Here is a 24025-nt window from a genome sequence, read left to right as displayed (position 1 = left end):
CACCTCCATCCCAACCCTACACTCGTCACTCTTTTGGAACATTACCTATGTATTGTCTATTGTCTACCTCCCTCAGGCAGGCTCAGGAATTGTTCATCAGAATACTCAGCAAAGCTGGGGCACCTGGGTGGTTCAGTGGGTGCTCAGGTGTTCAGTTTGATCTCATCTCAGGTCATGATCTCACAGTTCACGTGTTCACACCCCGCATTGGTCTCTGTGCTGATGGTGTGGAACCTGCTTGGAATTCTGTCTCTCCTTCTCTCTGCTCCTCACCTGCTTGTGTTCTCTATATCTCTCAAAATAAATGAATAAATTTAAAAAAATACTCTGCAATGCCTTTCCTTGATTTTCTCCCATGTGTCAGGTGTAGGGCTAGATGACATATGTGTATCTGTGGGTGTATACACACATATATATCATGATATTTTGTTAGTTTTATAATGTTTTTTCTTATTGATAAAATGCTGAAGCTTAGAGATAATAGCTTTTATTTTCCGAACTCGTAGTGGCTTTCTCTTTGATTCACCATAAGGTCATTTTCCAGACACAAACAATTAAAAGCAACTGTGAATTTACACAAACACAGCAAAGTTGTGAAATTAAACCCATCACCACTTTATGGGGGAAAAAAAACCAACATATACATTTTCCCCAAATGAGCCATTGAAGCAAGAGAAAGTGTTAAAAATGGAAAGTGTAAATTTCTCCATGAGTCCTGACTTTCAGGCAAACACACCATGTGGACATGAGACGGCTGTGTGGGGGTAACCTGAGGCTTGGATGGGATGGCATACAGTGCGATGACCTTGCCATCACCTTCAGAGCAAGAAGGCTCTTTGGGCTCAGGCACACAAAAGGGGATGCAGGGTATACACAGACCTCTGAGGGTTGCTTCTTTGCTCAGGGGAGAACAGTCTTAGCCTGACTTGATGGACTATGAGCCCTTTGTCCTTTCCTCCGCTCAGCATCCAGGTCAGAATGACATGGCTTGTTCTCCCCTGTGCCGGGCTGACTGGCTCCAACGCCCAGCCATGGGAGGGAGCCTGCCAAGGCTCTGATAGCCCTATCTGTAGAACCAGGACCCAGAAGGAGCTGCCTCTCCCTCCCAGTCTCTAAGTACAGTTTGCTTATTTGTGTATTTAAATTACATATTTATTTTTATTTAAAAAAATTAACGTTTATTTTAGTTTTGAGAGAGAGAGACAGAGACAGAGACAGAGAGAGAGAGAGAGAGAGAGAGAGAGTAAGCTGAGAAGGGGCAGAGAGAGAGGGAGATACAGCATTGGAAGCAGGCTCCAGGCTCTGAGCTGTCAGCACAGGGCCCAACGCGGGGCTGGAACCCACAAACCGTGAGATCATGACCTGAGCCGAAGTCAGACACTTAACTGACTGAGCCACCCAGGCGCCCCAATTACATATTTATTTTTAAAGAAACAACCAGAAGCTCGCCCTGCCCTGGCTCTCGCATGGAAACCACCTAGGATATTTTAGGTTCCATTTATTCCTTCTCTCTGAATGAGCAAAAGATGCAAGCACCCTGTACAGCAAGTCAGGAGCTTTGAGTCCTGGCCTGGGCAGACCCATGATGAATTAAATCACAGTGGAAAAGTTCCATCCTTCTCTGAACTTCAGTTTTCTCTGTAATGACCCTTCTCATAACTCAGAATTTTTGTTGATTAAATTCACAAGCTCCTTTAACTTCTCAACCAGGTATGTTATTGAACCCAGTGCTGTTCACCTAGCAGGACGGCCTCATGTCCTCCCACTCAGCAGTGAAATTCTCTTTTTTAACCAGGCCCACTGGGTATGAGGTGTGTGTGTGTGCTGGCTCCTGTGTGAACAAGAGCGGAGGCTCCTCTTCTTTCTGGTGGTCTACATCTCCCCAAAGGAATGCGACACACTTCCTACATAGCCTTCCCCACGGCCTCATTTCAGAGATTCAGACCCGTTGCTGCAGGGAAGCCTTAGGCAGTGGGGAGCAGAGGATGAGAGCACAGACTCCAGGGCCAGAATTTGTGAGCTGCTGGCAACTCAGCACCTTGCACTGGCTGTGGGACTCAGTTCTCTTTCTGTAAAATGGGTTTTTATAAGTTTATATATTTGTTTTGAGAGAGAGAGAGAGAGAGGAGAGGGGCAGAGAGAGAGAGGATCTCAAGCAGTCCGCACACTGTCAGTGCAGAGCCCGACTCAGGGCTTGAACTCACAAACTGTGAGATCATGACGTGAACTGAAATCGAGTGGGACGTTTAACCAACTGAGCCACCCAGGTGCCCCACGTAAGATGGGGTTTTAACATCTTCTTAAGATTGTTGTGACATTGGGTAAATATATGCAAAGAGTTCCAAGTGGTGTCTTATATATGCTAAGTACTCCAAATGTTTGTTGTTTTTTTAAGTGTTATTTTATTTATTTTGAAGGACAGAGAGAGAGAGAGAGAGAGAGAGTGAGGGGAAGGGGCAGAGAGAGTGGGAGACACAGAATCCGAAGCAGGTTCCAGGCTCTGAGCTGTCAGCACAGAGCCCGAGGCAGGACTCAAACTCATGAACTGTGAGATCATGACCTGAGCTGAAGTCAGACGCTGAGCCGACTGAGCCACCCAGGCGCCCCTAACTATAATCATTCTTGCTACAGCCAAAAACTATTTTATTCTTCACTTTACATCAGTTCATTTATAACAATAGAACGATAAAAAAAACTGACATTAACGAAAGGCTTATTTACAGGCCAGGCACTATTGTAGATACGGGGCACGAATATCATTTAGCTTATTTCCCTGAGGTCAGGGATGAGTAGACTTAGTGGAGAAGTGGTGTTTACGGTGATTGTCTTCAGTTAAATTATTGGCTTTGTGAATTCAAGGACTGTGGCTCTCTGGTTCACTGTTATGCCTCCCAACTTGACAAATGTATGAACATTCCAGTATGAAAAAATTACCTTTTGGAACACAGATTTGAGTTATACTATGTGACATCAGATTAAAGGATTTTTATCTAGGTAAGAACTTCAGAGATATTAAATCATCTAAGAAGAACAAGGGCTCAGTGGAAAAGCCATGGGTTCTTCCCCATGGCAGAGAGTGTTTCATCTGTGACTGTATGGATGTGAAAGAGGTGTTTCAGAGTGGATTCCCACCCTAAGCAGAAGGTTGGTCTTGATGAATTCCTACACTCACATAGCCCTGCGAAGGCCTATGCCATTACATTTTATTCTCCACTCCCCTGTCACATATACAGTGATGAACACACATGAAAGAAAAATCTCCCCATACTTCATGATCGGATGAATCAAATGATCAAGTGTATGTGTTGAGGCACCTGGAGAAGCAGAGCAAGAAGGAATTTTGAGTGAAGTGAAAACCACTCTGCTCCTTCCCCATTCAGGACTCTGGCAGATGGGACTTTAGGGCTTTGTGAAGCCTGGTCTAAAATCAGGGGCCCTAAAGGATGTGAAGAGGAAAGAGACCAGTGTCCACCCTAAGCAAGGTACATTCATGTGACAGCAAGCCCCCAGGCCCAACCTCCAGAGACCTTCTCTTCACTCTGTCCTGTCAGAATCTCCTGACCTCCATCCAAAGACTGTTTTCCACAGTCTGTGCCCCTGTTAGCTCAAGGAGTTCCCCCCTGAGGGCCCCCTCCCAGGACCTAGGGGTTCATCAGCAATTTCGTAGTCTCAGCATCCAGGAGGTCCTGAATCCAGTTGTTTGGTATTCCTTCCTCAGCTCCTGTCATTGACCTTGACTCTCCCTCCCCTCCCTCAAACTTACTAAGACGATCCATTTGGTGAGCATGGCTCTCCAAGAAATCCCTCTTCTGCTAATTGCTTATCCCCAAGTATCACTCTAAATATCTGGAAACACTCTAAGTAATAAAAGGAATGACTATAATTAACAGCGTGAAGGGGAATGGAGATGAGTTAGGAGATGGAGAGTAGGTAGGAAAGTCATGGGAGAAGAAAGGCAGGATTAGCGGAAGATAAAATCCACTATTATTTATTGAGATCCTTTATGTTCTAAAGTCTAATCGATGAAGTAAGTGCTTTGCAGACAGTGTGTCATATTTCCTTCCATCCTCATGTCAACTGTCTAAGGTAATACAATTATCATCTCTGATTTTAGATGGCAAGACTAAGCTCAAAAGAGTCAAGGCATTTTGCCTGAGGTCAGACATGTAATGGGCAATGCTGGTTCTTGGACCCAAGTCAGACTCAACGCACTGCTCATAAGACCTTTGCCACGCTGCTGAGGAGTGTTCTGTGGATAGACGACCCCGGGAAAGCAGGGAACTGGCCTGTGGCTGAAGGAGCAGGATGGAGAGGTCAATGACTATAACTTTGGGAGCAGGAGTCTCTTAGGGTTTAGAATTCAGTGAACTTTGACTCAGCAAACTCGAGGTCCCCATAGGGACTTGGCGAGGTGGTGTGCAAGATGTGTCTATCAGAGGTCGCAGAGAGGGCAGGGCTAGCAGCCAGCTATCAGGGACCAAAAGGGCTACAGGTCTGTGGGTTTAGATAGGTGGCTAGCTCAGGTTGGCGCCTCTGGGTGGAGCCCAGGACACTCAGGGGAGATAGACCGTGAGTTCACAGTCGAGCATGGAAAGGGTAGGGAGGCACAGCATGGCAAAATTTGGTTTTCTACTACCACATGAGATTCCCCATCTTTCCAACTAGGAAACATTGTTTCAACTAGGGGCAAATGCTTTGACTCTTCTGAGCTCAGTTTTGACATCTATACAATAAGGGTAATAATTGTATGTATCTTACGAGGTTATTACGAAGATCAAAAGAGATACACACAGTCTGGACCAGTAACAGAGATGGGTTCCCCAGGGACCAGATGTCTCAAAACAAAGGAGAAGTTCTAGAAAATAACACCACTCACTCTTAAAGATGTAGAGATGACCTCAAGATCCAATATTTACTTTAGCAATGGCCTGAGATGTTGTGCAATAGAAGCTCACCCCTTCCCCAATAAGACCATCCTCCCAGATACCACAGTCAAAGTCCAGAGCTTAGCTTTAAGGGATTAAGCACCCAAAGCCACAAGGAACATAGGAAACCAGCTGACAACAACTTTACTTCACTGGGAGCATGTAATTCTGAAGCATTAGAGGTTTGCTAAGAATCTGACCAGAAGGTGAGCAGGACATGGGATGATTAAGGAACCAGCAACCACAGGAGAGACACTGAAAGAAATGGAGAACATTTAGACTAGAGGAAAATGAAAAGAGAATGGGAATTAACACTTCCTTGAAATATTTCTATATGTCAGGTGCCATTCAATAATATTCAATTTAAATAATCTCATTCAATATAGTTCTGCAAAGTGTATATTATTAAACATATTACAATTAATGCTAGTGATAAATAATATTTCTTGAGTATTTAGTGTATACTAAGATATAATTGAAGTTTGTGACATGAATTAACTTAGTTTATCCTTACACGAATATCAGAATTGGATTAATATCCCTTAATTAAAAGGCACAGAAAAAATGTATGTCTTGAAGGTACTTAGCTAATAAGTAGCTAATTTGTGATTTGAACCCAGGTGGTCTGGGCTCTCCTACTGTCTACATTACACTGCCTCTCTTTAGAGGTGGGGCCTAATGGTCAAAGCAGTAAAAGAAGCTGTCCTAGCTCACAGAGCCAGTAAGAGGCTAGGGTGCAGGTCCATTCTGCTGCTGTAGACGACTATGCCCTGTGGAGCCAGTAGACACAAATGAATCCTCCTTCCCCCTGCTTCCCACTCACACACCCAGGATATTGGAGATCAGGGGTTAGACCACAGTTGCATACCATACTTCCTCAACATGGTTGGACCTCCTTAGGAAAACTTGGGAGAGAAAGAAAGAAAAAAAATTTGGGGGAAAAAAGTTCATAATGAAAAGAGGCCCTTGCTTGGATTACAGTGATTGTCAGATTACAGGTTACTGGTAGGTCCCCAAGAGGACTGGAGACCCATAACTGCCCAAGTGACCCCTTGAGCCATTGGCCAATCTGCAAGTGTGGTTAAGGAAGACAGAGTTCATGCATTATATTCTTCCATTACTCCTTGGGCATAACCCGCTGCCTCTCTCTTTATCCTGCAGTAACCTGGAACCTCACTGCCCCAAATAAGTCTGTGTGACATTCTAACTACTGCCAAGCACTGAGAACACTAGACTGTGCTAGGGGTAGTGTTGTAGTGATGAGTTGGGAATACAAAACATGAGAAGAAGTTCTGCATGGTCCCTGAACGTCCTTTTACAGAACATGACAAGAGTCCTCCCAAATGTTACCAGAGCCAGACCCTGCTCATATATGAACTTCTCCAAAATCAGTTTTGGCTTCACAGTGTCTTTCTCATCTGCACGCAGACTAGAAGAACTCAGCATCAGTCCTTTAGAAGTCCCTGTAGCATCTGTGTTGGGCTATGTTCTCCTACTTTTTCTGTCTCAAAAATCAGCCATCAGGGTTTTTTCTTCTAATCCAGAACATAAGGTCTCACACTGCCTGGGGAGACACTCACTGGTCCAAGGACTAGGGGGAGGGAAGTATGGCAAGGACAAAAAGTAAAGGGAATGGGCAAATGTGAGTGTCAGAGAGGGAGAAGGTAGACCAGAAGTTGCAACGTGATGGCCAATTGTCTAAATAACTCTAATAGGATTGTTTGGGGGAGGTCTGAATAGGGTTTCAAAATAAGCTGAATCTGCTGCCAACATTGAAAATCAAGAAATGCCAGACACAAAGAGACAAATTGTATGATCTCACTTGTATATGGAATCTAAAAAAATTTGAGTATGTAGAAGCAGAGTAGAACAGTGGTTACTGGGCTGGGGAGGTTGGGGAAATGGGGAGATGTTGGTCAAAGGGTACAATGTTGCATTTATATAGGATGAATAAGCCTGGAGATCTAATGTGCAGCATGGTGTATACAGTTAGTGATACAGTATTGAATACTGGCCATTTGCTGAGAGAATAGATTTCAGGTGTTCTCATCACACACCAAACCAAACAAAACAAAACAAAAAAGGTAACTCTGAGGAAAAGTTATGTTAATTAGCTTGACTGTAGTAATTGTTTCACTATGTATTTGTATATCAAATCATCATATATATGTATGTGTGTGTGTATATATATATATATATACACACAATTTGATAATAAGTATACACAATTTTATTTAAAAAATAAAAGTAAAGGAGAAGAAAGTTATATTTTCAATTATCTTTTGAAAGTATGGTGTGACCCTAATAGTTTTATGTACATACTTATAACATTATAATAACGGATAATACTAAGTGAGCATATACTATGTTCCTATCTCTACACCATAAACTAAATTACTCCTCATAACAGCCTTATGAGCAAAGTCATATTATCAATGTATAGTTAAGAGACATGGAGACATTAAGCACATTGACCAAAGTTACCTAAGAAGTGGGTGGTATTGGTGTCACTGAGTTCTTCTCAATCCTGCATGGCAACATTTGGCTAAAACACCGACCGCCTTATTTTATTAAGGATGCACACCCCACCTGACACCCTATTCCTTTATGTGATTTCCTGACTCCAGTAAGCTTATGAAACCTGTGATGTAGAAGAGAGGTGGAAGGGAGAACTATTGTAAATGAGTGACGAAGTCTCGTTCCCAGACGATGCACCAGGGGGGCTCCTCTCTCAGGCTAAATTACTCTGTCTCACTACCTTTTAGCCAATTCCATGCACCCTGCTGGAAGGGAGATGGGGAACAGGTATTCACCATCATGAAAAACCCATGTTCATCTCTCAAGACCCATCTTACATTTCCTTAATTCTATAAAATCTTTCAGTCTATTGCTTCCCGAAAAGAACCACACCTAGAGAGTCATAATGCCCACATATATAACTCTATTAAGTATAGAAAATACTGTATTGCATTTAGCTATTATTTTTGTCTAGGACTCCTAGAAGCAAGATGCATGTGTTATGTATGATTCAAGGACTGAAATTAGTGTCTAGCACATAATAGGCACTCCCAAATCATTTACTGGATGGCCGTACTTTCTCTAAGCCTAGCCTTCTCTATCCCCTTCAGCCTCCTTGTCTCTGATTGAATAAGCTTCAATTCTCCATTAATTCATATTCCATTTTTTGTCTAAGCCTCCACTGCTGCCTTCCTATAGTGCAAGCATAGACATTTCTGCTAGGGCCCCAGTCTGAGTCAATGCTCTGGTCCCTATCTTCTTGGTCTGCACAGTCTTCTAGAACAGGATCTGGCCCCAGGACAGCCATGCTGAATCATGCTGAGTCACACTGAGGCTTAGGGTGTGTAGACAGATGTTTTCAGCCTTGAGTGATGACTGCTATCTGGGTCCCCAGCAGGAGACTTACAGGACAGATGGCAAGAAAAGGAGAAGTTGACTGTGTGACTGTAACTCCACCCTAACCAGCATCATGAAGGGAAAGGGATGGATGAGGAAGAATGTGACATGTTCCAGAATATATTCCCTTCTGATTTAAAAGATCATTTCTGGTTGTCTCAATAGATGCCATAGAATGAGCAGTCATTGCTCATCAAATATTAATCTTGTAGATTGTCCCTCATACCTAGAAGTATAAAAAAAATCCTTATTAGTACATGCATATGGATTTTTAGTTCATCAAATATATAATCATTGACAATCAAATGTATAGTCATTAATCTAATGCTATTAGAGTAATCTGAAGTATCGCACCTTTGCTAGTGGGCTTGTCAATTCTTTCCCACAGCCATATGATCCAGGGCAACATCTTAGTTTCCTCCTGTAATTAAGATGTGGCAGGGCTGGCTGGTGAGGATTTTTCCAGCTCTCACCTTTCTAGGGTCCCTCATACTGAACACCTACTTTGCAAAGTCCTGTAGACATGGGTTGCCGTGTGGGTATGAAAGAGGAAGGAATGAAACAGAGGAAAAGGAAATCATTACTCACCATCTTAGGGCACCTCCAGACATCCAGGTGGCAAAGAGCCTGTACTCTTAAAGGGCACATGGTTATGTGCTGGGTCTGATCCAACTGGGAATACCCCTTAGGAGCCCTCAATTTATGGACACATCTCAAGCCAGTCTTTGTGCTACTACACTTATTTGGAAAATACAGACAACTCCAAGCCCAATAGGGAAGAAATATTCCTTGAAAAAAGCCAAAAGAGCTCCCATGTGCCAGTAACTGTCAAGGGTTACAGAGGAATAAAAACCCTGAGACAGTGGCTGGGGAGAGAAAAAGCAGGAGGTAAAGGACCAGTCAAGGTATCCAGAAGAACGATGTTGAAGTGGGTTTCTGTAGAAGTAAGTGGAGGCAAAACGATGTTTCAGAAATGTGAAATGACTTGAGGAATTACACAATTGGGAAAAAATTTTAAATGAGAGACAGATTAGTTCAACTGACTCATGAAGAATTTTCAGATGAACATTTGGTTCATTTATGACATTGAGCTTCTTGAGGTCTTGAGCTGTGTTGGTTTTGGATGTCCAGGGTCCATTACTGGTCCTGGTACATACTTGGCATAGCTTCTGTTCGGTGTTGGTGAATGAGTGACCCTTTGTCAGTCTAGTTGGCTCTTATAGGAGCACAGAGAGAAGATTTAGTGATGTTAAGACTTCTTTCTTAAGTACAGGAATAGACAAGCTACATGAAACCTGTCTAATGTAAGTGCAGACATTGAGAAAGGAAATCTACCTGGGGTACCTGGGTGGCTCAGTCAGTTAAGTGTCCAGCTCTTGATTTTGGGTCAGGTCACAATCTCACAGTTCATGGGTTCAAGCCTCATGTCAGGTTCCACACTATTATAGCGTGGAGACTGCTTGGGATCCTCTCTCTCCTCTCTCTTTGCCCTTCCCCTTATTGTGCTGTCTCTCAAAATAAATAAATAAACTTTAAAAAAAAGAAAGGAGATCTAACTAAAGAATGTTTACAAAGACTGTGGAATACAGGGAGTGGGTTATGTGTGTAATAACCAAGAGAAGGGCTGAAATACGAACCATTTAAATAAAAATTACCTAAAAAAAGTGACATAGAAAAAAATTGGGGCATGGAGAGACTAGTATAATTTAAGTTGAAAGACATGCTTTAAAGAGTGGTATTGTATGAAACTTGAAAGTTAATTGAAGAATCAGAGAATCACTCATTCCTCATAGTATGAGTAAGGAGGCTCAGTAGTTGAGAGCAAAGAGTTTAGGAGTCAGACATTTTTGGTTTGTGTTCTTCTTGGGAAAATTAAAGATTCACTTATCATCTTTATCATATATAACATGTGAGTAGTAATTAATCATCTGTTTGTTTTGATGGCTTTGGGATGTTACATATAAACTCCTAAGAAGTGCCTGAAAGAGGTCACATACTGAAGAAATGACCACTGTTATTATTATTGCTAACATTTTTGTTCTCATCATGGGTCTGTGGCAAGCAATACAGTAGGAGATAGAGATGCAGAGAGAAATAACACAAGGCCAGAAATTCTGTGTATCCCCTTACGGGAATCAAGTGAATCATGGGAATAGAATCAGAACGAAAGAGTCTACAGATTGATGAGAAGCCAACCTGAGAAGACATTTTCATTCCATGCCAAGGTACTTCAGTATTACCCTTCAGGTGAAGAGTGAGGACACGAGGATTAGAGATTCGAAGCCGAAGAATAAGATCACATCTGTGGAAATGAAATAATTCGGGTTTGAGACAAGAGAGTTGGACAAGAGTCAGTCATTTATTCATTCAGCAAACATATCCAGAGTACTGCTCTATAATAAGCTCTGTGTTAGACTCTAGTTTATTAATGTGAATAAATGTAGATGGGGCAATGTCACTGGGCTCAAGGAATTCATATGTTCTGGTGGTATCTAGTCATTCAGATAAACAGTTGATTTTTCCTGCAAAATAACAAGGGTTGTGATGGGGAAATTGACATGGAAGCAAATCATTCTGTCAATATTTATTGACCAAAGGGATAAATACATGAGTGAAGAACTGGGACAACAAGAAGCTGAGGTTAGCAGGTCATTGCTATAGTAGTTGTTTGAAATGACGGGGTTCTGAGCCAGTACCAGGAGAAGGAGTGAGTGCCTGTTTCATCAAGGCCCAGCGTGGTCTGCTATAGTCTGGTGGAAAATCGGATGAGAATACAGGCGCTTGGGATGCCAGCTAGAATTCAGTCATGGGCAGAAAGTTCAGGGCTCGTGGAAATTCAAGATTCAGAGATGAGGAGTTCCTCAACACTGATGATTCTGAGTCAGGCAAAGCTGGTCTTTCTCACAGAAATCACTCAACCTGTGTGGACTTTAGACTCTAAAATTTATAAAGAAATTACTCAACCTGTACATAACCCAGATCCTAAAATTTATCCGTCTAAGAATAAATGAATTCCATATTTCCCAAGGAACTGGTGACATTTCTCCCCTTCCTTCCCTTTTGGTTCCTTTTGGTAAAAAAGGATTGGCAGCATTTTTGTATTTGTTTCTGTTCTCTATGTTTATCTGTGTATCCCTACACCCTTGAACAGTGGTTCACAATAGGTGATCAACAAATATTTGTTAAACAAATGAGCTGTGCAGAAGGCATATTATTAGAGAGAGACTCTGAAGGCTGCTGTCTAAAAGTAAGCTTTTGGGGCGCCTGGGTGGCTCAGTTGGTTAAGCCTCGAAATTCCGATTTTGGCTCAGGTCCTGTTCTCAGAATCGTGACTGAGCCCTGCATCGGACTCTGTGCTGACAGCGCAGAGCCTCCTTGGGATTCTCTCTCTCCCTCTCCCTGCCTCTCCCATCTCAAAACAAATAAATAAACATTAAAATATATATAAATAAATAAAAGGTAAGCTTTGGCCAGTTGTGGCAGAAGCTGCATCGCAGTCTGAGGAAATACAGTCCTCATTCATTTTCTTAGCAAAGGAAAGAGATGCAGGAACTTTCCTAGAACTCTGCCCGCCCCTTTAACCAGTGCCCATACGTTTTTACTTGCCTGCCTCTTTTGGCAGATATCAGTGCTTGCAGCCGAACCACTGGGTCAAATTCTGTTCACTTTTGACCCTTCTTTCATCTTGACCATGTTGTCTGTCTCAGTGCAGCCCAGAACAGCTGGATTTTTACTTAAAGGCTCTGATCAAAGTTCTATACAATCCCCTAGGAGATCTTATTAAAGATCTCCAGAATTGTCAGAGGACTGCGATTTACAGCATGTTGCAGAGGTGAAATTTATTTAGGACACAAACATGGAACCATAGTAAGTGGAAGAAGAAGAGGTCACTCACTTTTTAGGGGCCTGGAAAAGGGAAGACCCCCAAAGAGGAAGTGGTGGGCAAACATGTGTAATCGTTCTTGATTCTTCCCTGTTTTAGGAAATGTTTTTTTGGTGTTTTGACCTGGCCCATCGGGTGAGCAATTTGCTTACACTTTCAATGTGACACTTCCGTTGTGCCTCTGAAATGGGTTCCTCCTTCTCTAGGCCAGCTCTCCAGCCCCAGGCCTCTGAGCTGGTTCACAGACTATGGAACTGCCGCCATTGTCTCCTGATTATTATTTCTGCCCACACTGTTTGTCCCTACCAACATCCCCCAGAATTCTCTTCCTCAAACACCATCCTGCAATATCCCTTTGGGGTGGTGAGGGCCAGTCAAAATTTTCCTACTGCCTTCGAGAAAGTGTCTAAGTTTATCGGTCTGAAAACTTTTTAAGTACATCAACTTTATTGGGATATAATCACCTACACATTCATTTAAAGTGTACATTTTTATGATTTTAGTATACCTGCAATTGTGCAGTTATCCCTACAATCAATTTTAGAACATTTACTCATACCAAAAAGAAACCTCATATCCTTTGGAGGTCACATAATTTTTATTACAGTACATTATTATAAATGTTCCATATTATTATTGTTAAAATAGAGTTAATCTCTCAATGTGCCTAATTTATAAACTTTATCATAAGTATGTATGTATAGGAAAAGACATAGTAGATATAGGGGTCAGTACTCTCTGCAGTTTCAGGCATCCACTATGCAGCTTGGAACACATACTTTGTCAATAAGAAGGAACAAGTATACACATATAGCTGTGTGTATCTGCAGATATAATTATAATGTGTGCATTATTCATAAACATATATGTATATGTGTACAAATCTGTATGTTTTAGATATACATTTTTTCATTTAAAATTCTTTTGATGTTTATTTTTGAGGGAGAGAGATGGAGTGTGAGCAGGGGAGGGGCAGAGAGAGAGAGGGAAGACACAGAACCAGAAGGAGGCTCCAGGCTCTGAGCTGTCAGCACAGAGCCCAATGTGGGGCTTGAACTCACGAACCGTGAGATCATGACCTGAGCTGAAACTAAGAGTTGGGTTCTCAACCCACTGAGCCACCCAGGAGAGTCATATATATATATATATATATATATATATATATATATATATATATATATATGTTTTTTCTTGCAACTCTATGATAGAGATATTGTTATTGTTCCAAATTTTATAGATTAGGCTATGACCACACCTTCTACTCTCTCCCTCACTTAATCTGTTCCTGCATTGACCTTATTGTCATTCCCTGAAAATTCTAAGCATCTACTAACTTAAGAAATCTTCATATGGCCTGGGGCACCTGGTTAGCTCAGTTGGTTAAGCATCCGACTTCAGCTCTGGTCATGATCTCACAGTGTGTGGGTTCAAGCCCCGCATTGGGCTCTGTGCAGACAGCTTAGAGCCTGGAGCCTGCTTCAGATTCTGTGTCTCCCTCTCTCTGCCCCTTCCCCACTCATGCTTTGTCTCTCCTCAAAATAAATAAACATAAAAATAAAAAAGAAAGAAATCTTCATATGGGCAATTCCTTGTGCCTTAAACATTTAATGATGATTCTGTATGAATTGCTTCATCATCCATTGGTATCCTCTCAAGTGTCCCCTCATATGAGAAAATTCCTACCACACTATTTAAAGTAGCAATATCATTCCACACTTGTCCCCATCACAGTCTGCCCTTCATTTTGGGGTTCTCTTCCTCCATGCACTTACCATCACTGGCATATTCCCTGTATTTTACTTGTTTAGTTACTTTCATCAAACTCCTCCCTGCTTTCCATTTCATGAAAACAGGGACTTTGCTTTTCTCACTTCTGTACCCTTAGCACTTCTGCAGTGTTGAATGAATGAATAGCCAAACACACACACAACTAGAAGTGCAAAGAATATGCACATACACCCACTGCTGCACACGTACAAAGCAATCGGCAGAGTAATGCTGGCAGTAGGAAGGCCAGCGAGAGCTAGTCAGACCCCAGCAGGCAAGACCTCGGTCAGATTCTTGAGTTGCAGAATATGTAGGTTGACATAGGCTCTTGAAGGCTGATTCTGGCCAAAATAAAAGGCACGCAGGCCGAAATAGAAACCAGGGTACTTACTAATCTATGTTGAGATTGGTAACTGGAACACTCATGTCTCTGTGAACGATAAATCCTTTCCTTATATCAATCAAGCAAAAGGAAAAGAAATAAATGATGCCAAGGCGGGTAGTTGGGGGCAGTCATGCCAAGTAATCCTGTTGCCAGTGGGGTCAGAATGCCTTCTTCACCCATCAGCATGGCAAGGATATCCATGGCCTGGACATAAATGTTATGAACATTCTAGACATGTTCAGAACATCTCTAGAATCTAAGCCAACAAAAAAGGTCTTCCTGTTTTCTATACTTTCTTTAGTGGTCAATTCTGTAATGAGTAGCATCTTTTTTCTTTATACATCAGAATATCTCATAAGATTATAGGTAAGAGCTTCTGGTCTGGGAGTCATTCTGTCTTTTTAAGGTGGCTTTGAGTCTCTCTTTTTGTCATTAAATTTATTTGTTAATCTCAGTTAAATTTAGAGAATGCAGTTTATTCCCCTGGTTACCTAGGCCTTGTGCATTACTTAGTCCCTGCAGCCTTTGTATTCTGACAATACTCACATATTTGTAACTACACATACACACACACACACACACACACACACACACACATTACACAGAACATATTTATCAGGCATTTCTGAGCAGTTAACCATGCAGGACCTTCAAACCCTAGCCCACATTTTTTTGCATTTATCAACTTGTGTAGGAACCAAGGATGGGGTCTTTGAAGGCAGGAAAAGAAGCACTCTGGCTCTCACTGTCTTTAGTTACTTCCCTCCCTTGCCACAGCTCTGTGTGGTCCTGAGCTCTTATCTATGCCCACAGTTTCTGACCCCACCCAGCTATCACCAGCACAAGTCCCTAGAAGGAGAAAAACACTGGATCGGTCTCTGTTGATTAAAAATAAAACAAAATGAAATAAAAGCCCTCCTCCAATCCCAGAAAACAAATACACTAACAAACCTAAGGAATAAGAAGAAGGAGAAGGAGAAGGAAGGAGAAGAAAGAGGAGAGGAAGAGAAACAAAATAAAAACAAAATCAATCAATCAAACAAAGACAGGAAAAGATTGGTGACATTAGGGCCCGAATGAGGCTGGAGTAAAGAGAAGAGCTACATTAGCCTGTTGGTCTAGGAATCTAAAAATACATTCTTTTCCCTCACAGGTGCCTCAAACTCAGTAAGATACAGGCTGTAGGAATTTGGTTTCAGAAAGAACTCTTCTGAAGCGAGAGTTAGCAAGGGCTACAAGGGGTTCAGGGGAGGAGCAATCACTAACTGTCCCACTAGGTCTACAAAAGAAAGGAAAGTGCCCAAGTTTCTCCTAATTCTGCATGGTAGATGATCTTGTTAATAGATGGGGTCTAACCATAACCATTACTGCTTCCATTTAAGCCCTGCTTACTTATCAAACCCTAAATGTATCCTCTTCCAGAGAGATGTAAATTTTTTGTTCAGGACACATGCTATGCTGCAGCTTTAATACTGAATATCCAAAGTACTGAAGATAGCATGTCTAACTTAAACAATCATTAACTGTTTTTTAGAATTCAAAAGTCACCAAGTCAGGAACTTCCCAATCTTCTAGCAGCAGACATGGAATCTTACCATAGTACTGGATCTTTTCCATCACTTCTGTATATAAGATACTAAGCCTTATACCTAGAAGAGCCACATTTGAATCAACCCTAGGTAGAACCTAAATACTGGGTCTATGCGTGCTTCAGAGGTACTATACTTGAGAAAGTTTATAAACCACCACTTGACTTAGGTCTTGGGTCAGAGCCTTGGACTATGAACCAATAACCCATGTGGTGCAATAAACTGAAGGGAAAAAAGATTAGAAAACACTGGTTCTAATCAGAGTGTTATTCCTTCAGAGTATTTTTTTCTTTGTTTTTCTTAGTTCATAGAATCCATTAGGCAATATTATTTGTGATAAACAAGAAAAAGAACAGGGATTTCCTGCTTTTGAAAATAAATCACGAAAATAAATGAAGGAACTTTACTCAAGGTCGAAAGCATCAAGGAAAGCAGGAAAATAAAGCTACATTTCAGAGGAAATGGGAAATTTATGACTTATCTAAACTGTCAGATTCCAGCTTTAACCTTCAAGGTCCATCATGTAGAAAAGTGTGCAATAACTGGCTGGTTCTGGTTTCCATTTCCTCTTCCTCTTGCTTATTTAACATCCACACATATCTCTGGCTATGCCCGAGGCACAGTGATCCCAGAGGCCAGTCAAGCAAGCCACCGATGTCCGTGATGAGGTTTTGTAATAGTGGGTAATAGTGGGGTTCATGGGGTCCGGAGCCAATGACTAAGAAAGAATTCTTGAAGACATCTTTGGTGCAAAAAGATGATTTTATTGAAGCACAGGGACAGGACCCATGGCAGGAAGAGGTGCCCTGGGACCAAGAGGAGAGACTGGTTATATACTATGGGGTCAGGGGAAGTAAAGTTCCGGGGAAATTTCCAGTGAGATTTTCATATGCTAAAGAAGACTCACAGGATACTGGAGGCCTGGCTATTGTCAAGCTAGGGTTGTTTTTCTCTCTAGCAAAGCATTAACATTAAGACAGTAAGGAGTTCCTGGGGAAACATTTAACTCAGCCTGTCTCAAGTACTTGTCAATGGGCTGCAGGTTATAAGGAAATTTAGTTCTATCTGCCATGTTCTGCCTTTGTTTTCCACATCGCTATGGAGAGATGATGGAGACTTAGGTCCTGCAGGACGATGATCTCTATCTGCAAACCATTTGTTTTTCCCCTTTCCTTTGTTCTTGGGCAGCCAGAAGTACCTGAGGAATACCACACATATCCCACCTGGTGGGGGTGGGAGGGGGATTGGTTGCGGCCTTATGCTCCCTCGTCAGTCCATGTTGTAAGCTGCCAATGGGGAGAAATCACTCTGAAAATGCAACCCAGCTCTGGTTGACTCACCCACAGGCTTTGTGAGAGAGGTGCCAAGGAGGCAAGGGACTTAGAAACCAGCAGTGTTGCCTGATGTCAGTGTGGTCTTTTCTCTCATTCTTTCAGTGACTAAAAACTGTTCACTGGCATCCTTCATGGCAGCCACAAGAATCTGCTGCTACTCATGGTAACCAGTGTATTCTAGGCTGATGCAACACCTCCTAGAGCCTTTGATGGAAACCTTCTACTTATGTTATGAGAATACAAATTCAGATGCCTAATGGAAGCAGACTAACTGATAACTTCTTTAATAAAGAGTCCTACACAAGGGGCCTGGGTGGCTCAGTTGGCTAAGCATCTACCTCTTGGTTTCAGCTCAGATCATGATCTCATGGTTCATGGGCTCAAGCCCCACTTCTGGCTTTATGCTAACAGTGCAGAGCCTACTTGGGATTCTCTCTCCTTCTGTCTCTGCCCGTCCCCTGCTCACGCTCTATCTCTCTCTCTTTTTCAAAATAAATAAATAAACATTAAAAAAAAAAGAATTGTACATAGCTTTTTATGCCTTCAGTGGTTTATAAACCCTATGATTCTCCACTTTTAAAATTAAAAATAAAAAAAATATTTGTGGTGAAGAATAACGTTTGAAGTAATTTTTCTCAGATAATACTATGAAAAAACATGCAGTGAGGACAAAGACCTAGTTTACCTACCAACAGCGTAATTTATACAATTCACATTAATAGCACCTACACATATAATATTTGACTCATAGGATTTATACATGTGATAAATTAATTACCAAGACTTAAGAAAATATTTTACTTTTCCTTCCTGAAAAGAGGCATCTTAAATGTCTTAAAATCCTGCACAAAGCTTCTAAAAACAAAAGTGCTACAGAACACATAAGAGGCAGGAATTAATGTTGGTCAAATTTTGGAATTTCTTTTTAAAAATCCTTTAAACTTAAATACCTTAAGACATAACATGTTTTTTTTTTACTTTATTAACTTTAATTTTATATGTAATAAATAAATATTGTTTGCTTTTTGATGATTTAATCTTTCTGATCTATCTGGATAATAATATCACTTATCTCTATACTTTTTTTTTCCAGGAAAGGGAGATAATAATCATGTTTCATAGGAGAAATGAGTAAAATGCTTCAAAATGAGCAGCTGAGGTAATTTAGTTTGAATCAACCAACACCCAAGCAGTAATGAGACTACATTCAGCCTACCTGACTCCAGAATCAGAATTTATAAGCCTTGCACTGAACTACAGATATCTCCTCTTTCAATCCTGTCATCTTTCCTGAAACCTTTCCCCACAGCTGTTAGTAGTAAGAGAGCACAGGTGGGCCAGATCCCTGGAGGCAAGCCAGATCTTTCCCAAAGGCCCTCATAGAGGATGAGATATGGGTCCTGCAGTGAGCACGAGGCAAGAGGGTGAAGATCAATCCCATACTCTGAATTTAAGAAAAGACTGGTGTCTACACTGAATCAGGAGGAGGGTGAACGTACTCATACTGTTTGCTTCAGAGAAAGGCATGTTTCCCAAACTCTTGGTATTAAGAGGCCTAGTTCTTATTCCCTGGGCTATGGCAATGTATAATCCTCATACCCAAGGTCTAAGGAAAGGGTCACTGTCCTCACACTAGATCTGTAAAAAATTTGCCTTGGGAACCTAGAGCCCTATCTCTGTTGATAATGAATTTCTTATTCACCCAGGGCTATTCTTCACTGAGTAGCTCTTTCTTGTCCATTCACTGGTCTTCTCCTTTAGTGATAAAATATCTTCTCTCTTGACCTAGAATCTTGTCATCCTAAGCCATATAGTCTAGCCCAGGGAGGTTTTCCTGACTTTTTTCAGAGGGGAAAGCTGTAAAAATCACAGCCCAAGCACACTGGTCCATTAAAGATTGAAACTGGATTAGGCAATTAGAGAATGCTTCTTCTCCAACATTCTTTACCACCTTATCAACAGGACTCCAGAATAACAACCGTGGATTGCAGCCAAAGAAGTTGCAAGGTGCACACTCTGTTTCATGATGAGAGTTTAGGGAAGCCCAAAGATAAGAGTGGCATCAGCAAACAAACAGGCAAACAAAAGGACACTAGAGGCATCTGAAGCCTCTGGCACCTATGGCCGCAGCAAACATTAAACCTACTCCAAATCCTAGCCTGATTAATCTATTCATTCGTCAGTTTGATCACAAGCCCTGGTTTTAAATCATTGCAGACTCCTTATCTGTCTCACCAATTAAAGAAGTGTAAGTAGGGCAGAAAATGAAAACGAGAGTTCAGGGAAATCTCAAAATAGCCAGTTTCTCCTGAAGTCACAGAGAAAAGGACAGAGAGAAGGTTCCCGGGAAGCCCAGGATGTAAGTTCATTCTGTCTATTCTTTCTATGAAATTACCCTTGGGTATTGTACTTTGGGATTGAAGTCTTAGTCATATTGTGGATCCCTTGTTACTCCATTCAGCTTCATGAAGTAACCATGTGTATGTTTTGTCAGCTTTAGAAAACTAAGAACCAGAGGCTTTGTTATAATCCACTCCTCAACTGAGTTAAAACTGGCTGAGATTCTGTGTCAACAGTTGTATTTTTTTCCTCACTCTGTTCTTGTCCCTGTCACCATCTTTAACCCAAATATTAAAACTGTCTGGCTAGAATCATTTCCCTATCTTGGGCTTAGCTCCTCTCTACATGTCTTTCTTGAAGAAGAAGAAAGGGAGAGGTGGATGTCATTTTGGAGGATCACATGGAGAGAGAAGAGGGTGAAAAGGAAATGGAAAATTGTGTTGAGGACAGAGGAGGAACCAATGCCTCAGGAACAACACACATTATCACAAGTTCAGTGTGCATTCTTCACTGCTGACCCTTTCCTGATCTGACTCCACCCCTGAGGGACACAGCTCAGCCTTGACCAATGATTTCAAAGAACTAGGAGGAACAAGGGGCCAGAAGGTCAGCAGTAAAGAATAAAAGGTGACCCTTTCCAACAGCAGCACATACCCGCTTCTCTCTCTGATCGCCTGTAAGTTCCCAGATCTGACATCATGGTGCATTTTACAGCTGAGGAGAAGGCTGCCATCACTAGCCTGTGGGGCAAAGTGAATGTGGAAGAGGCTGGAGGCGAGGCCCTGGGCAGGTAGGCACTGGGTTTCAATGCATGGGAAAGGATGGTGAATATGAGCCTGGCCACTTGCCTGGGAAATTCCTCAAGAGCTTTGAAAGTCTCTGATTTTCCACCTGCTATGGTCCCATCACATAGGCTCCTGGTTGTTTACCCCTGGACCCAGAGATTCTTTGACAACTTCGGCAACCTGTCCTCTACTTCTGCCATAATGGGTAACCCCAAGGTCAAGGCCCATGGCAAGAAGGTGCTGACCTCCTTTGGTGATGCTATTAAGAACATGGACAACCTCAAGGGCGCCTTCGCTAAGCTTAGTGAGCTGCACTGTGACAAGCTGCACGTGGATCCCGAGAACTTCAGGGTGAGTTCAGGAAATGTTCATGTGCTCTTTTTATACTTTCTACTTTGAGATAGACTAACAAGAATTTCAAAAATAATGGGTCAAACTTGGTGTTAGAAGGACAGACCGCCAAAGGGCATGACCAGGACTACCTTGATTCAGGACTAGTGACAGTAAAGGCCTACTAGCAGCCAGGGTTTGCTTAAAACTTCTCAAGAACTTTTGTCAGAATTGAAACGACATCAGAGAAAAGAAGACTTGTTCAAGGAGGAATGGAATTTGGCATTTGATAAAGTTCTGTCTCAAGGAAGGAAGAAAGTCTTATTTTACATGGTTTCTGATGACTGAAGCGTGGGGAGAGATTTGGGGTGGGGGGAGTTTTGGACAGATTGTCACAGGAAAATACAACAACTTCTCTAAAATATATCCTATTACCTGTCAATATTATTACTAAGTGGAGACTTGTCCCTGTCCTGATTGGAGACTTTAAATAAACTCACTGTGAGAACCCATGCCACCCTAAAATCCTGTTGTTATAGGAATTAGACAACTTGTAGATAAGAGGGAGGGAGAGATGCAAATAAAGATGGTGAGATGCAAGAGGATGGATATAGAGGTGGGTAGGGTGTTGAATGGAGAGCTCATACACATTAAATTGAATTTAGGGACTAGCTTACCTGATTTCGTGCAGACACAAGCCTTGAAGTAGTTTAAGGTATGGAGTTGGCAGGGACTGTAGGTATTGAACCACTTTTTCTGCAATTCTTTTCAAAAAATTGTACTCAATGTGCCTCTTTTTCATTTTGTCTTTCACCTACAAGCTCCTGGGCAACGTACTGGTGATCATTCTGGCTTCTCATTTTGGCAAGGAATTCACCCCTGATATGCAGGCCATGTGGCAGAAGCTGGTGGCTGGTGTTGCCACTGCTCTGGCCCACAAGTACCACTGAGTCTTCCTTCCAGTTCAACAGTGCTCTTTTGTGTCCACAGGGCCCTCCTTCTGCATATGGGGACTTGCGTTTGGCCTTGAGAGCACAGCTTCTGTTTAATAAAGTTCATTCTATTCAGTCATCATAAATGAATACTGTGTTTTCTGCATCTTTCACTCATTGGCTGAGGGGTGAGGTGAGACATAGGGAGAAATGAGAGCTCATTTGGGAAGTGTGTAGGGACTCATCAAAGGAAGATGGGTATTATGGGAGAATTCTAGAAGGTTTGGGTGTATGCTAGGATGGGGAAGATATTTTCTGGGTTGGGGAAAGGGTTAATTAAGCGAACAGGGATTTACAGGACAGTGTGGCATAAACTTACAGTAGAGGGGAATAAAGGCGATGCTAAGAAGTGCCTCAGAAGAAATCAAGATAGATTTGTGGTGTGTGTCAGGGTTCAGCTGTAAAAGCTTTGCATGGGTCTAAGGTCTCGGCTAGGGTTACTTTTTCAATTTGCTTTAATGTACATTTTGAATCAGCTAACTTATCATATGTCATGTGAGCCTGAATTGGACATAAGAGGATGAATTGAGGGATGGCTCAGAGTTTTCCAGAAAAATGTCCATTAACCAACAAAAGTCTGTTCTTTCCCAAAGGGTTGCATGGTCTCAGTGGGGAGCCACAGTGGGAAATCACTGTGCATTATTTTATAATCAAACATAACATATGCTAAAATAAAGCTGGCATTAGGATATTATATGAATTCGGGGGAGAGAAGAATGACCAAGGCTTCATGTAGCAGATGAGATAATAACAAAGGTTCATAGTCTAAAACCAGTAAATTAGGGCTTGAGCTAATTTCTTGCAGGAAAAGGCTTTCTGGAAGTAGAGGAGACAGTAAAATAGAGTATTAGTAAAGACTAGATAATCCAAGGCTTTGATTATAAAAATAAAAACTATTACTATGTTTTTGGCAAGAGTAAACAATAAATATCCTTAGAACTATAATGACTCAAGGAATAGGAGTTGGGGTGGGGGGAAGTTATCAGCTTAATGAACACAAAATGAATTCCAAATTGCAGATTAGATGTAGATGCTAATTCAGAAGAACAAACATAATGGCCTAAACCCAAGAAGAGCAGAGAGATCTGCAAAACATGAAGGAGGAGCAGAGGTTGAGTGAGGAAGAAACGGTGTCTGATTGGCTGGGGTGGATGAGAAGGAAGGAGGTGGTAGGGAATGACTGAAATCTCCCAGCCCTGGGGGATCTAACAAGAGGCTGTGCACTACCTTGGGGACCCCTGTGTGGGAATGGCAAGAACTGAATGACTCTTGAGGGAGTCGTTGTTATTTTACTTAGGGAGTCTAGACCTCCAGGCCTTGAGTCAAACTTTCATATCTGTTAGGTATTTCATTGCCCCTGCACGTTGATCAGAATTTGTCCTCTGAATTACCTTCTAATTTGGGTTTATGTCTCCACGATTTAGATGAGAGACCAATGATTACATAGTTGCAGGTTGTCAACAACAGTGGTCTCTGAGCCTCAGTAGCCTCTCTTTATGCCCTTCAGCAAAGTAAACAGGAGCTGTTAGTGGTACTAAGCCTTTTACTTAGTCTGTCAGTCAGTGTCTCAGTCAACAACAAATGTTCATTTTTAATCAGCCTCATTTTCTCTTTCTTGCCCTCAACTTTTACGCTAATTCTGCATGTCTCGGGGTCAAGGATGGTGATGATGGAGTGGTGGGCAGAAGATACATTCTTTACCCTTTAAGGGTCTAGATTTTGATCTTGAAGTTGCCAGTCCAGGACTATTTACATGATAACAACTTCATAATTAACACACACACGTGCATGTGCACACATAGGCACACAGGTCTGGATGACTCAGATTTTTAATAGATGAAAAAAGGACTAATTGTTGTCAATAGGCAATAAAAGCCATGTGAGCAAAACAATGTTGTGATGGACCAGATATTCTTGAAATATTAATCTGGCTATGAGTACAGAGGTTAGGAGGTTATGTCATTGCCATGATTAAAATCCCGTAATGGCTTCTTACACTCTACCACTGAAGACAAGTCCTAAGTTATTAGGTTTAATGCTTCCTCTGCAACATTTCCTGCTTCTTCTTACCTTTACATATTACCTGCACCAGCCGATTATTCTTATCTCCAGCATCCCAAGGGTTTGTTGTACCTAACTCAGAGGTTTGGATTCCCTATTCCAGTTTTCAGATCTTTTATCCCAATATTTCCCCATGGCAAATTCCTTCTTTTTATTCTGGATCCAGCTCAAATACTACCTCCTCAGAGGGACTCATCCTGCCTGGTGTAATCATGGCTCT

At 41.8% G+C, this 24025-nt stretch overlaps 1 protein-coding gene across 1 annotated transcript; it reads left to right on the top strand.

Moving 5' to 3' along the window:
* The first annotated feature begins 20275 nt into the window (after nucleotides 1-20275).
* On the top strand, nucleotides 20276-21830 carry HBE1 (hemoglobin subunit epsilon 1). Its single transcript, XM_043580477.1, has 3 exons — nucleotides 20276-20427; nucleotides 20551-20773; nucleotides 21574-21830. Exons 1-3 carry the CDS (start codon nucleotides 20336-20338, stop codon nucleotides 21700-21702), a joined length of 444 nt encoding a protein of 147 aa, XP_043436412.1. The 5' UTR covers nucleotides 20276-20335; the 3' UTR covers nucleotides 21703-21830.
* The last annotated feature ends 2195 nt before the right edge of the window (nucleotides 21831-24025 follow it).

The sequence above is a fragment of the Prionailurus bengalensis genome, chromosome D1 (genome assembly GCF_016509475.1).
Source record: "Prionailurus bengalensis isolate Pbe53 chromosome D1, Fcat_Pben_1.1_paternal_pri, whole genome shotgun sequence".
Classification (NCBI taxonomy): domain Eukaryota; kingdom Metazoa; phylum Chordata; class Mammalia; order Carnivora; family Felidae; genus Prionailurus; species Prionailurus bengalensis.
Note: the sequence above shows the minus strand (reverse complement) of the source record. Positions and strands in the feature narration are given on the sequence as shown.